This window comes from Macaca fascicularis, chromosome 2 (genome assembly GCF_037993035.2).
Source record: "Macaca fascicularis isolate 582-1 chromosome 2, T2T-MFA8v1.1".
Taxonomy (NCBI): Eukaryota; Metazoa; Chordata; class Mammalia; order Primates; family Cercopithecidae; genus Macaca; species Macaca fascicularis.
Genome location: NC_088376.1, coordinates 135,672,831 through 135,687,870, shown reverse-complemented (window position 1 = coordinate 135,687,870; position 15,040 = coordinate 135,672,831). Strand labels below are relative to the sequence as shown.

Sequence of the window (15,040 nt, the reverse complement as noted above, 5' to 3'; positions counted from 1 at the left end):
CTTTACCTGCAGATACTGCTAGTCATTAGCAGGATACTCTCTGGGTCTCCCTCTCCTTTCTCTGGAGGTCAAAACACACTTTGTTATCAAGAGGAAAGGAGGAAGGAAAAGGCCTCTCTTCACACTACCCCAAAATATGAGGTCTTCTCTCCACAGTGGTGATGGTGGTGGTGGTGATAGTGATGGAGATAGTGGTGGAGGTGATGGTGGAAATAGTGATGATGGTAATGGTGATGAAGGCATTGATGGTGGTGGCTGTGGTGGAGATGGTGATAAGGGTAGTGGAGGTGGTGGTAGTAGAGGTGGTAATGATGGTGAAGGTGGTGGATGTGATGGTATATATAGATGGTGGTGATGGTACAGATGTTGATGATGGTGATGGTGATGAAGGCATTGACAGTGGTGGCTGTGGTGGAGATGGTGATGAAGGTAGTGGAGGTGGTGGTGGTAAAGGTGGTAATGATGGTGATGGTGGATGTGATGACACAGGTGGCAGGGATGGTGGAGGTGCTGCTGATGGTGATGGTGATGAAGGCATTGGTCATGGTGAGGGTAGTGGAGATTATGGTAGTAGAGGTGGATGTGATAATACAGATGGTGGTGATGGTAGAGATGTTGATGATGGTGATGGTGGTGAAGGCACTGCGATGGTGGCCATTGTGGAGATGGTGGTGAAGACAGCGGAGGTGATGGTGGTAGAGGTGGTAATTGTGGTAAGGGTGGTAGGTGTGATGATACAGATGATAGTGATAGTGGAGGTGGTGATGCTCCCATAGTTACCCCAGACAAAGCCCTGAGGGACGGTAGCTGGTCCTTTTGATTCTCAAGGGTCAGATCTCTGAATTTGGAAGATGGGTATCCTTTGTCCTCAGCTCTGGGCCTTCGGAGAATTTTCAGAACAACAGGAAAAATCCCACTCAGCCATTAACACTGTCCAGTTACATTAGGTGTAGTGCTACCAATAAAAGTAATTCTTCCACAATTCTATTAAAGTGGTACTGAAAATATGGTAGCTTCTTGTTATTTCCTCAGCCAACAGAAGCTGAAGTACAACTACTACAGTGTGAAGGTCTATAAAAGTTCTTGGCGTTGGAAAAGAGTTCTTTATATCTGAAAACTTTCAAACCAGTACTCTGACTGGGTTGCTCACAGTCTCTTCTTGGGCTGGGTGAGAGGTCTTTTGAACTAGGGGTATAAGCTGTTATCCCAGAAAGAGCATAAGTTAATAAATGATCAGTAAGAGGCTGAAACAAGAACCCTGGCCTTGCTAACTCTACAGTCTGGTCAATGGGGTGAAGCAAGATGGAGGTGGTTACCTAGATGAGGAGGGAAGTCAGGTTCCTCCTGGTTTTCTTTACTAGTGCCTTATAATGAGTTAATTTCTCTCTGTACAGCTAGGACTTCCTATAGGCTTGGCACTATTGACATTTGGGGCTAGATAATTCTATGTTGGGGATTGGGTGGGGCAGGGCCGTGCTGTGCATTGTAGGATGTTTAGCAGCATCCCTGGCCTCTACCCATTAGATGCAAGTAGCACCCTCCCCACATTGTGACAACTTTATATGTTCCCAGACATTGCCAAATTTCCTTTAAGGGGATCCTTTGAGCATTGCTACTATAGATTCTACCCAGGCCAAGGCTGCCCTTTCTCTGGGAAGGGTCTGGATACTGACGCAGCAGTTGTGATTTTTATTTTCTTTTATTTTTTTGTAGAGATAGGGTCTTGTTTTATTGCCCAGGCTAGTCTTGAACTCTTGGGCTTAAGCAGTCCTCCTATCTCGGCCTCCCAAAGTGCTGAGATTACAGGAATGAGCCAGTCTAGGTTTGATGTTTTTGAGCCAGTATTTCAGTCATGTAGCAAATTTAACTCTCTATATATACACACACACACACACATATATATTTATATGCATATATATACACATATACATACACATATATATACGCACACATACATATATATATGAGGGTTTTTTGTTATGTTTTTTCTCTTTTGTTTTGAGATAGAGTCTCGCTCTGTGGCCCAGGCTGGAGTGCAGTGGCGTGATCTTGGCTCACAGTAGCCTCCACATCCTGGGATCAAGCGATTCTCATGCCTCTGCCTTCCAAGTAGCTGGGATTACAGGTGCCCACCATCACGCCTGGCTAATTTTTGTATTTTTAGTAGAGATGGGGTTTCACCATATCGGCCAGGCTGGTCTCGAACTCCTGAACTCAATGGGTCTGCCTGCCTCGGCCTCCCAAAGTGCTGGCGTGAGCCACCGTGCCTGGCCAACATTCTTTATATTTCTAGTCCCCATTTCTGTAACTCGTTTATATATATCACCCTTTGAGCCCTCATTCTTCCTGTTGGCATCTGCAGGGAAACACTCTCTTTTTAAGTTTAAACTCAGTCAATTCAGGATCCTTTTATTCTCTTTCCCTCCTGTACTGATCAAAGATTTATGGGGTTTCTGGCATTGGTAAGGGAGTGGTGGGAACTAATTTCTGTTCTATGCCACTATCTTCTGAAATGTGTGATCCTTCTGGATGGTTCCTTGCATGGGGGATTTTCGTATTGACTTCTGTGTTGTCTGAACCAATGGACATGTCTGTTCTCATCTTATTTGATTCCATTTGATTCCTTCTTCCTCCTCTACTGACTTTATTCTCCTGGCTTTTGTGACCCCATAGACCCCAGGTTTTCTTCCCATTTTACTAGTTACTCTTTCTTTGCCTCTGTGGCTAAATCTTCCTTCCCCTTATCTCCAAATATCAGAGCACCCTGGAGTTCAGTCCAGAGCCCCATTTTCTTCCCTATCTAAACATTTCTCTTTAAATCCATGGCTTCAAATGTGATGCTTTTCCCATACCTCCCAAAACCTTATGTCCCTCATCCTTATGGTCGACTGTCCACTTGACATTTCCGCTTGGATATCTTACTGATGCCTCGAACCTGTCATGGTTAGAACCACTCTTGTTTTCTTTTCTCTAAACCTGCTTCTGCTCCCCAGTCGTCTCTATCTTAGAGAATAGCGTGCCATCAGTTCAGTTCCTCAAGCCAAAGGTCATGCAATTATTTTCAGTCTTCATTTCCCTTCCCCAACACATTCTATCTAGCAAGATCTGACTTTGACTTTATCTTCAAAACAACATGAATCAGTTCCCTGAATTTTCATTGCTACCACCTTGGTCCAATTAACCATCATCTCTTGCTGACATTACGACAACAGCCACCTGACTGAGGTTTCCTTGCTTTTATTTTTGCTCTCATCATCCTACAAATCATTCCCCATGCAGCAGCCAGAATAAGCTTTAGAAAATATAGAAATCATAAGATCATGTCACACTCCTACTTAAACCTTCTTTTTTTGTTTTTTGTTTTTGAAATGGAGCCTTGCTCTGTCGCCCAGGCTGGAGTGCAGTGGCGCGATCTTGGCTCACTGCAACCTCCACCTCCCAGGTTCAAGCAATTCTCTTGCCTCATCCTCCTGAGTAGCTGGGATTACAGGTGCACACCCCCACGCCCGGCTCATTTTTGTATTATTAGTAGAGATGGGGTTTCACCATGTTGACCAGCTGGTGGTGAACTCCTGACCTCAGGTGATCCACTCACTTCAGTCTCCCAAAGTGCTGGGATTACAGGCGTGAGCCACGGTGCCCAGCCACCTGCTTAAACCTGATTGCTCCTAATCACACTTCAAATAAAATCCTGACTGCTGGCTGGGCTCAGTGGCTCATTGGCCCTTTGGGAGGTCAAGGCTGGAGGATCATTTGAGCCCAGGAGTTTGAGACCAGCCTGGGCAACATAGTGAGACCCTGTCTCTACAAAAAATTTAAAAATTAGCCAGATGTGGAGGCATGTACCTGTAGTCCCAGCTACTTGGGAGGCCAAGGTGGGAGGACCACTTGAACCCAAGAGGTCAAAGCTACAGTGTGCCAGCCTAGGTAACGAAGTGAGACCCTGTCTCAAAAAAAAAAAAAAAAAAAAAAAAAAAAAAAAGGGAAGAAAGTTAGGAAGGAAGGGAGGGAGGAAGGAAAAGAAATCCGTCCTCACTGCGTATGCTGGCTTACAGGCCCAGCCTGATCATCCCCTGCCAACCGCTCCAGCTTCATCCTCTACCACACCACCCTTTGCTCCATTGAACTTCAGCCACACCGGCTGTTTTAATGATCTACTGTGGCAAAACAAACCATCCTGAAACCTAGTGGCTTGAAACAGCAACTGTGGATTATTTCTCATGATTCTGTGAGTTGGTGGCGCTCAGCTGGGAGGTTCTTCTCTGTTCTGCTCTGATATTGGTGGAGGTGACTCATGTGGCCTCATTTGGCTTGGACTTATGCAGGAACTAGAGCAACCTCTCTCACATGGAGGACAGCTGGACATCTCTTTCTCTCCATCTTGTCTCTGGATCCCTTTACATGCTGGCTCAGGAATCCAGGTGAGTGAAATTGGGAACAGCCAGACTTCTTAAGGCCTTAGTGTGGAGCTGAAACACTGTTACTCCATCTGCATTCTATTGGTCAAAGCAAGTCACACGGAATAATCAGATTCAAAGGGGTGGGGGAGTGCGAAATAGACTAAGATGTGGCCATCCTGAATCTGCAGTCCTGACCCTCTTTGTTCCTTGCTCATGACCAGTTTATTCCTTCCTTGGGACCTCTGCACCTACTGCCCGCTGGCAGGGACTATGTCCTCCTTGATCTCAGCATGGCCGGCACCGTCTTGTCATTCACATCTCAGCTCACATGCCATCTCTTAAGAGGTGACCATCCAATGAATAAAGTCACCAGTTACTCTCATGTTACCCTTTAAATATTCTCTGCAGAGCATTACCACTCTGTTTGTTGGTTTCATTATTTGCTTATTTGTTGTCTCTTTTCACTGGAATGAAAGCCCCATGATGGCAGGAACCTGGCTATTTTGTTCACACTGTATCTTTAGCCCCTAGAACACCTGGTACAGAGCAGGCAGAGGCCCCCGGTAATATGTGTTGAAATAAATAAATGGTAAAGGCCTCTCTACCCTTTGGAAGTGAAGAAGCCGGGAATCACTCAGGTCTGGGTTCTCATTATTTGCTGTGTAACCCTGAGGACGTTATCTAACTTCTCTGTGCTTCAATCTCTAAAACAGAGAATTAAGAGTGCCTACCTCATCCTCATGGGGGAGTTGTAAAGACCAATGAAAATTATCTATATGTAACTTATCAAATGATCTGGAACTTGGTAAGCCCTTATTACCATTTATTTTTAGATTTTATTTTTAATTGACACATAATCATATATATGTATAGGGTATAGTGTGAGGTTTCATGGATGTGTTCTGTAGTGATCAGATCATAAGTAGCATTTTTATTACCACAAACATCCATTCTTTATGGTGAAAACATTCAAATTCCTCCCTTCTAGCTTTTAAAAAAATATATAATACATTATTGTTAACTATAGTCACCCTACTGTGCATTAGAACACCAGAACTTATTCCTCTTATCTACCTATAACACTATATCTGTTGTCCAATATCTCCCATTCCCTCCATCTTCCCTACCCTGCCCAGCCTCTGATAACTTCTAGTCTCTACTTCTACGAGCTCCACCTATGAAGAAGATCATGCGGTATTTGTCTTTCTATGCCTGGCTTATTTCACTTAATGTTAATCCAAGTTGTTGCACATGGCAGGATTTCATTCTTTTTTATGGCTGAATAGTATTCCACTGTGTATATGTACCACATTTTCTTTATCAATTCATCCATTGATGGGCACTTAGGTCACTGATTGTGAACAATGCTGCAATAAACATGGGAATGCAGACACCCCCTTGTAATTTTGTAATTTTGTAATTTTAATTGATTACATTATTTTAATGCAAACACTAACTTGCTCCCTCCTTCTTACCTCCCTTCCCTGAGCTCCAAAGGCAGGAGAGAAACCAGTAGAGAAAAATTCCATGTAATTCCAGAAGGCAAGAATCACATTTCATTGCTATCTTTGAAATTTTTAGTTTCAAGTGACTGCCTGCTGGCTGCAGCCACAGAGCAGGAGATGGGTCCTTATCTTGTTCTTGGCGGTGGAAGGTGGGTCAGTCAAGGTCTGGGCCCCACTCTCTACTTCTTACAGAAACGTGGAGCTCCTGCTGCAAGGGTCTGGCAGGCTTCTAAGAAGGTCCCTTTTGATTCGAATCCTGCTGAAGGCTGTGCTGGACTTCTCTAGTTTGTCCCAATTAGAGTCTTTTGAAACCACTGTACTTAATTTACCACCTAATTACTCTTACCTTGTTTGTTTAATGAAGCTTACATAATGATTCTGGTGATCTGTACAAAACCTGAGGTGGAGATTTTACTTTTCACTTGATAATTCGTGATTTTTATATTAATGTTTTATAACCTTGGGTTCTTAATCATAAAGTCATAAGGAGCTTAATTGATTTGAAACTAACCATGCCCTGAAGTGTGTACATGTCAAATTGATTCAAATTGATCCAGTGAGTTTAAGTAAAGCTTAGGCCAGGGAGCATGATGACACCTGATAGAAATTTTCCTAAAGCACTTGACTTGGGGGACTCAATTATGCTGCCATCTCCACACAGTAAATTATTAGATAAATACTTTTTTTTTTTTTTTGCATTTATCACAGACTGAAAAGATAGGACAGTTCAAAGAAAAAACACTGGGAAAAGTTAGACAAGTGTAAAATGTTCTATTTATAATTCTTCCTTCTGAAAAGCTGCAGAGAACTCACATTTTAGAGCATGCTGGTTTGAAATATATGTATGTTTACAGGCTTTGTTTCAGAGCCTGACAGTCAACATCACAGTCTCAAGTTGAAAATGGTTGGAAATTAAGTACTGATAATAGAAGCACTGGAAGAACACAAGCCTTGTTGGGGATGAGTGATCCTTCTTCAGGGGTGATCAATTCAAGCACTTTCCCAAAGAGAACTTTCTCTGAGCAAATGAACTCATAGGAGAAATCCTCAGTTTTCCAGGACAGGGTGCTGTTCCACATTTCCACCAAATGACAGGTCAATTTAGTTCTAATTGGCCCTAATTGGCACTGTTTCCCCTGAGAGGCTACATTCTTGTACCTGCCTTCCAGCAGTCCTCACAAAGGTGTGAAATCCCTTCTGGCTTTGAAAAATACCAGATATAATTTCCCAGTGGATCCCTTTATACCCAATGAAACTGATTGCTGGGCCCAGGGAGATGAGGCTGACTCCAGAAAGATGTAATTCCCAGGGCTCAGGGCTCCCTGAGGTCCCAGCAGTGAACAACCGCACGAAATTCTGCTGTAATTGATCTCTCCAAAAACGTTTTCCTTTGTAAGCAGTTCCGATGGTTCCTGAGTTGCTTTCATATCTCTAGTTGCCATTTCTCACAAGTCAGTCGTTTTGTTTTACTCTCTTTTTAAGAATTTTTAGAGAAATATGTCTTGGACTTGAATGTCTGCAGTCTCCTGTGTCCCGCGTCACTGGTGCTGCCCTTCTCAGTGGGAACTCTGTGCTAGCTTCTTAATGAGGCTCCTTGTCTTAGTTTCATGTTCTACAGTATCCTCTTTGCCGTATGTCCCTTGGATATGGTGTCCCTGATTGCATCTTTCACCACAGTGCACCCAGGGCTGAGCACAGCATTTGACATACAGTACGTGAACACAAATACTTTTTAAAAAATTTTTCACGTGGAGGTACATAAGGTGTCCAAACCTTAGGTGATATCACAAAAGACATTTTTACTCATGTAGTCACCACCTGCATCAAATATAGAATGTTCCCAGCCACCCAGGGAGCCTCTTCATGCCCTCTTCTCAAACCCCCAACCCTAACCCATTCGGGAAGTAACCACCATTCTAGTTTTATCACATTGCATTACATTGATTTTGCCTGTTCTTGACCTTTCTATATGGAACTGTTCACTGCTATGGTGGCCATAAAAATGCATCTCCGGTTGCTGGGGTTGACCCATAGTTGATTTTGCTGGGCTCTAAAATCCATCAGAACATTTGCACAGGGAAATCTTCCCGCAGGCTGCTCTTCCCTTGGACTGGGTATAGCAGGGATGCTAGTGCGGGCCCGTTCCCAGGAGGTAGGGAACTCCTCTGACAGCGATTTTGGCTCAAGGACTCCCAACTGTCCTTGCCAACCTTCCTTAGAACTGCACTGTAGGCCAGGCGCGGTAGCTCACGCCTGTAATCCCAGCACTTTGGGAGGTCGAGGGGGGCGGATTGCTTGAGATCAGGAGCTCCAGACTAGCCTGGCCAACATGGTGAAACCTCATCTCTACTAAAAATACAAAAATGAGTCTGGTGTGGTGGTGGGTGCCTGTAATCCCAGCTGCTCTGGAGGCTGAGGCAGAAGAATTGCTTGAACCTGGGAGACAGAGGTTGCAGTGAGCCGAGATCATGCCACTGCACTCCAGTCTGGTCAACAGAGTGAAAATAAATAAATAAATAAAATAACTGCACTGTAGTCTAAGATGTTCCCATTCAGCATTCCTTCTTTTCCTCTCTCCTTCCTGAGGGGCAGACCTGCATCTCAGTCTGACGATTCCCTGCTTCTCCTGGCTCCCTCCTCATCTTCCCTCTCAGGTGTTTCTCTTAATACAGCTCTTGGACATTTAATCCTGGCATCTGCTTCTTGGGTTGACACAAATGTGAACTCTTCTCTGAAGGCTTCACTAGGCCCATGATTTTCACTCATGTTGCATTTAGCAATCATGTATCCTTTTCATTTATTGCCATGTGGGATTCCAGTGCATGAGTATGTGCACAGTTTAGCTCTTCTAGACCTGATGGGCATTCGGGCTGTGACTGGTTTTTAACTCTCATGAATAAAGCTGCTAGGAGCATTCTTGGACTCCTCTCTTGGTGGACATGTGCATTCATTTCTCTTGGGTGTGTACTTGGTAGTGAGAGTGTTGGCTTGTAGGGTAATGGATGTTTGGTATTAGTGGATACTTCAATACAGTTTTCCAAAGTAGTTGGACCAGTTTACTTTCCCATGCTCATAAAGTGTTTACGAATAAGTGAACTCTAGCCAGAAGAGTCTTTTAAGGACTTAACTTTATCCCAGTCACTACCCTGATTAGACACACACATACACACATGTGCGCGCACACACACACGTGCACACACACACAGCTTTCCATGGTGCCTCATTGTTATAATGTCCAAATTCTAAACTTACAAGTTGTGCAAGGCCCTGCCTGACGTATCTCCTGTGTAACCGTCCAGTCGTGTTGCTCGCCACAGCCAGCACCCACTAGCCACCAGTCACACCAGCAACATAAACTTTGGTTACGTTGCTTCTGTTTTGTTTGAAAATGCCACAGTCTTCTACCATCTAGATTTCTGCACATATTAGACCCTCTGCTTGCAACATGTTAGCTTGTGTGTCTCCCTATCTATATTTCCCACTTTGCCTAGTGCATGAGTTAGAAATGTTTTCAATCGTAAGGAATGGGGAAAAAAACAGACTTAAAGTGACTCAAATAGCAGTTCTTTCCCTGCAGCTCTTTGGCAGGTAAGACCCTCCCATGACATCAGAAATGTAGAAGTGGGCAGTAACTAGCATTGCTTCAGCAGTATGATGATGCCAGGGCTGATTCTGTGACATTCTATTATCTTTCATCCCAACCTTGATTACCTCATGGTCATGAGATGGTTGCTGCAGCTCCAGGCATTACATCCATCTTCAAGGCAAGAAGAATGGGAAAGGGCTAAGCCAGCCATTCCTGTCTCTTTCATGAGAAAAGTGAAATTTTTTTCAGAAACACCTCCAGCAGGCTTCTGTTGGAGTTATCTTGGCTGAACTTGGACACCTCTAGCTTCAATGAAGGCTGAGAAGCTATGTATGTTTGTACGTATATATGTATGTATGTATGGACAGAGTCTCACTCTGTAGCCCATGCTGGAGTGCAGTGGTGCAATCTTGGCTCAGTGCAACCTCCACCTCCTGCGTTCAAGTGATGTTCTCTCCTCAGCCTCCCAGGCTCCTGAGTAGCTGGGATTACAGGTGTGAACCACTGCACCTGGCTAATTTTTGTATTTTTGGTAGAGATACGGTTTCACCATGTTGGCCAGGCTGGTCTCGAACTCCTGGCCTCAGGTTGTCCACCTGCCTTGGCCTCTCAAACTGCTGGGATTATAGGTGTGAGCCACTCTGCCCGGCCCTGGGAGCTATTTAGCTCTTCAAGGTTCCACAGGGGAGGACAGGGGAGAAAAGGTTTGGAAATGACTGTTGAGTGAACCTCCCCAAAGTGTCTTCCCTAGTAAGCAGACTCCGACTCAGCTTCTGGTTTCAGTTTGGCCGTCCCTTCCTCTTGGAAGCCTTCCTTGATCCCTCACCTTTTTAGGACTAATTTAGATGTTTCACATCATAGTGGTCTCTAAAGTTTTCCCTAGTCATGAAGTTATTTACTGACTCTTACCTTGAGGTATGCATTAAATCAAGCCCTTCAAGAAAAAACAGGAAAATATGTATGGCCATGGTAAAATACATGCACAGACCCCCCCTCCCCTGCCATGAAGCCTCCCTACCCCATCAGCATTTTACCTGTTTTATTATCAAGTCTATGTGCAACCTCAAAGTGGCCATGGCTTCTTGGGGGAGTTCCTACCACTTCCCCGAATTGAATAAACTCCTAGGAAAGCACTGCCAAACTTATCCCAACATTTGTACCTGTCAAAATCCTGTCAATCCAGACTGGCTACTCCTAGCCTCTTTGTTTTATTACTACTTAAAAGCTTTAAGATCCCCTCTTTGGGGGACAATCTGTAAGTTTTTAAGCAGGTAAGATCTTGGCCTTTGGACCCAGAATGTCTAGATTCGATTCCTGACTCTGCACTTATTTGATATGTGGCTTTGGGCGAGTCACTTCACCTCCCTGGGCCTCAGTTTTTTCATCTGTAAAATGGGGATACTAACAGCACTTATTACTCAGTGTGGTGGTGAGGTTAATTCATCTTGGAAACCCTGTCACATGAAAAGCACTCACTCCACATTGGCTGCATTTATTCCCTCTGAGCCTTGCTTCCATCTACTGCTCCCGCCAGTCCCCTTTCTTCTCTCTTCCTCTCCAAACTCAGTCAGTGAAATGCCTAATCCAATCAATGCCTGAATCGGTGACGATTATATTTGCTGGGAAAATTTACAGTCAGGTGAAGGAGCTCAAACAAGCGCCCAAATCACTAGAAAGCAGCAGCTGACATGGATCGTACCCTTGCTCTGTGCCTTGCATGCGTTAGCTGGCGTGTTGCTTGCTCACCCTGGGTTGCTTCATTCTTCCCACATTTCTAGATGAGGAATCTGAGTCTTGGAGTGATTTGTAAATTTATAGTGTTCCAACAGAGGATTCAATGCATCTTTGGCAGCCAGGCGTGGTGGCTCATGCCTATAATCCCAGCACTTTGGGAGGCCGATGGTGGAAGGACCACTTGAGCCCAGCAGTTCAAGACCAGCCAGGGCAGCATGGTGAGAGCCCCCTGCCACAGCCACGTCTACTAAAAATAATAAAAAAATATTAGCCTGGCATGGTGGTGTGCGCCTGTAGTCCCAGATACTTGGGAGGCTGAGGTGGGAGGATTGCTTGAACCCAGGGGTTCAAGGCTGCAGGGACTCATGATTGCACCACTGCACTCCAGCCTGGGTGACAGAGCGAGACCCTGTGTCAAAACAAAAGCAAAAACAAACAAACAAAAAACAAGTCTGTCTCATTTAAAGCTTGGGCTCCTGACCATCATACTAAACTGTGTTTATGATGGAGAACGGTCGGTCAGCCCCAGAGGGGCACGAGACATTTTGGCGTTCCGAGGTGGCAGAACTGATTTGGGGGTTACCGTGGACACATAAAACCCAGCTTGGAGGGTGGGGAATATTTCATCAGGTGGCTGGAGGAAATACAAGGATAGTGGGAAAGGCTTTTTGGATGCATGGAACAGCAAAAGCAAAGACACGAATTCTCAAAGCACAGGATAAATTTTGAGGGAAATAATGCTTAGGAATATAGGCTCTGGCATTGGCAAAACCCTTAGTTTAAATCCCAGCTCTGCCGCTACTAGCTGTATGACCTGGGTTAAGTTGCTTAACTTCTTTGTGCCTTCGTTTTCTTGTCTGTACAATGAGAATAACAGCGGCCCCTTTGCAATGGTTTGGCAGGATGAAATGAGATGATGCCCAAAACATCATACAGTGTAAAGCACTCAGGAAGTGCCATCTGTATTCACCACATCACACAGACTGGTGACCTGTACATCACCTGCTCCCAGGAGATCAGGACGAGAAGAACAGAGGAAACAGCTTTTGAGTTTTCTCTGCCTTTAGGTAAAAAAAAAAAGTGGAAGCACTTGTTCCTCTTGCAGCAAACGACAGCATGAATCATGCTTTATTTATCCAGTCTCTTCCAGTCTGCCTTCTGCAACATGCCAGCATTAGCAGAATGTGGATAGGAACATGACCATTAAAAAATGAACACTCCAAGGCCAGGCGTGGTGGCTCACACCTGTAATCCCAGCACTTTGGGAGGCTGAGGTGAGCGGATCACTTGAGGTCAAGAGTTCAAGACCAGCCTGGCCAACACTGTGAAACTCCATCTCTACTAAAAATACAAAAATTAGGCGGGCATGGTGGCATGTGCCAGTAATCCCAGCTACTCGGGAGGCTGAGGTGGGAGAATCGCTTGTACCTGGGCGGCAGAGGTTGCAGTGAGCTGAGGTTGTACCACCGCACTCCAGCCTGGGTGACAGAGTGTGTGAGACTTCGTCTCAGCAATAAATAAATAAAAATGAACAAACACTCCCGTATGGGCAACATAGTGAGACTTCATCTCTACAAAAAATTGTAAAAACTTAACCGGGCACAGTGTCACAGGCCTGTAATTCCAGCTTCTCGAGGGGCTGAAGTGGGAGGATTGCTTGAGCCCAGGACGTGGAGGCTGCAGTGGACCGTGATCAGGCCACCACACTCCAGCCTGGGTGACAGAGTGAGACCCTGTTTTAAAAAACAAAACAAAACAAAAACAGTCACCTGGAGTACCAGTTTACAAATATTTGACTTCAGCAGGTATTTCAGACCCTTTCCTTGGGGAGAAACTTAAAGGCTGATTTCTGAAATAAATTATACAAGCTTAATGTCCATCCACTACGTTTTTGCTGGTCACTAACAAGATCCCAGTGCTCGGCCAAATTGGGGAGGGGAAACCAGGAGAAAAGAAACAGGGTGTTTTGTGTTTTTTTAAGTTCACATTTTCCTCCTTGTTGAGCCAGTTGGAGTGTGGTCAACAAATTGCTTTGAAGGACCTGACACATCTCGGTGGGTCCTTCCTGCACCGTCTTTGTGTTGGTAAAAATCAATGCTGGCTTCCACCACCAGCCCTTCTGCCCTAACCCTGCTCCCCGCTCCCATTTCCCCCTAGGAGATCTAAGGAGAATTTAATCCATATGGTTTTGATTCCCTCACTCATCGAAATGCAGTTTTCCAAGAGCCATTTGATCTCCAAGATGTTATATGAGTGTCTTTTTGTATTTTATTTTTTCCCTTAGAAAAGAAAAGCTGATGGTTTGCCAAAAGAAAATGAACTCCAAACTCTCGGGGTCTGAACTGGGTTCAAGCATCAGATCCAGGGAAGCCCAGGGGGTTGCTGTTTAGTCAGGGGCCTCAAATGTTCTCTGCACAAGCCAGGTGAGTCCAGGCAAAGTGGGGGCACTTCCTCTGCTTTCCTTCCTCGCGTGTGTTCGTGTGTGTGTGCATGTGTGCACGTGTGTGCGTGCGTGCGTGTCTGTGTATGCGTGCATGTGTGTGCATGTGGGCATTCTACCCACTCTTCTACCCTAGAAACTGAATAATAAAGACCATGTATTAAGTACTTCCTGGGGTCCAGGCTATGTGCCTAGACCGATTGATTGATTGATTGGTTGATTTTTTGAGATGGAGTCTCGCTCTGTCGCCCAGGCTGGAGTACAGTGGTGCGATCTCAGCTCAATGCAACCTCTGCCTCCCAGGTCAAGCAATTCTCCTACCTCAGCCTCCCAAGTAGCTGGGATTACAGGCATGTGCCACCACGCCTCACTAATTTTTGTATTTTTGGTAGAGACAGGGTTTCACCATGTTGGCCAGGCTGGTCTTGAACTCCTGACCTCAAGTGATCCGCCCACCTCAGCTTCCCAAAGTGCTGGGATTACAGGCTTGAGTCATACTTCCCGGACTGTGCCTGGATTTATGATCTATGTGCTTTATGTAAATGCTTGAGTCTTTATAATCACCCTTTGAGGGAGGTGCTCCTTCCTTCCCTCCCTCCCTCCTTTCTTTCCTTCCTTCTTTCATTCATCAAATATTTATTGAGCATTTATTATGTGTCAGGCACTATTCTAGGGTCTGGAGACAAAGTGGTAAACAAGACGAATTTCATCCCTGCCTTTGTGAAGCTTACATTCTAGTTCCTGTGCAATTAAGCAAATGAGTTAGATGACTTGAAGTAGCAATCAGTGTTATGAAGAAAATAAAAGAGGAAGGTGGCAGAGAGAGCTTGTGCTCTGCTCAATTTGGAATGAGTGGTCAGGGAAGGTCCCGCTGAGCTGATTGCTGAATGTCACCAAGGATTCAGCAGAAAAGATGCAGGAGCGAGCTCTCCTGCAGAGGGAATAAGCAGGGGCAGAGTCCCAAGATGGGAGCACCTTGGGCACGTGCAGGCGGACAATAAAGGCCAGCAAGCTGGAACAGAAGAAGCAGGTGGGTGGGGAGTGGAGTCCACATGGCAGGGAAGGAAGCTGGGTTAAGCATGGAGGGCTTTGTGGCCATGGGGAAAGCCCCTGGAGTATGAGGCAGGAGAAGCTGGGATCTGACTCTATGTTTACACCATTGCTTTCGGGGCTGGCTAGGGAAGAGGTTGAAAGGGCCGCGACAGGATATGGAAGGAAGGAAACTGGCCAGGAAGCTGCTGCTGACCTCAGGGTATGGTTCTCCCTCTCCATCCTGCCTCAGGCACAGACAGGCTCAGATGAGTGTTGGAAGTGAAGCTCACTGCCCCACCCAACTCCACCACTTGGTAATAGAACTTAAGGAACTGAGTGTTTT

General features: G+C 45.3%; 1 protein-coding gene across 1 annotated transcript in view; it reads left to right on the top strand.

Moving 5' to 3' along the window:
- Window positions 1–15,040, top strand: part of SHQ1 (SHQ1, H/ACA ribonucleoprotein assembly factor) — a 267,911-nt gene that overhangs the window by 197,470 nt on the left and 55,401 nt on the right. The window contains exon 11 of the mRNA XM_074032735.1: window positions 13,510–13,648. Coding sequence (XP_073888836.1) covers window positions 13,510–13,615 — 106 coding nt within the window. The 3' untranslated portion in view covers window positions 13,616–13,648. The remainder of the gene's footprint in view (window positions 1–13,509; window positions 13,649–15,040) is intronic.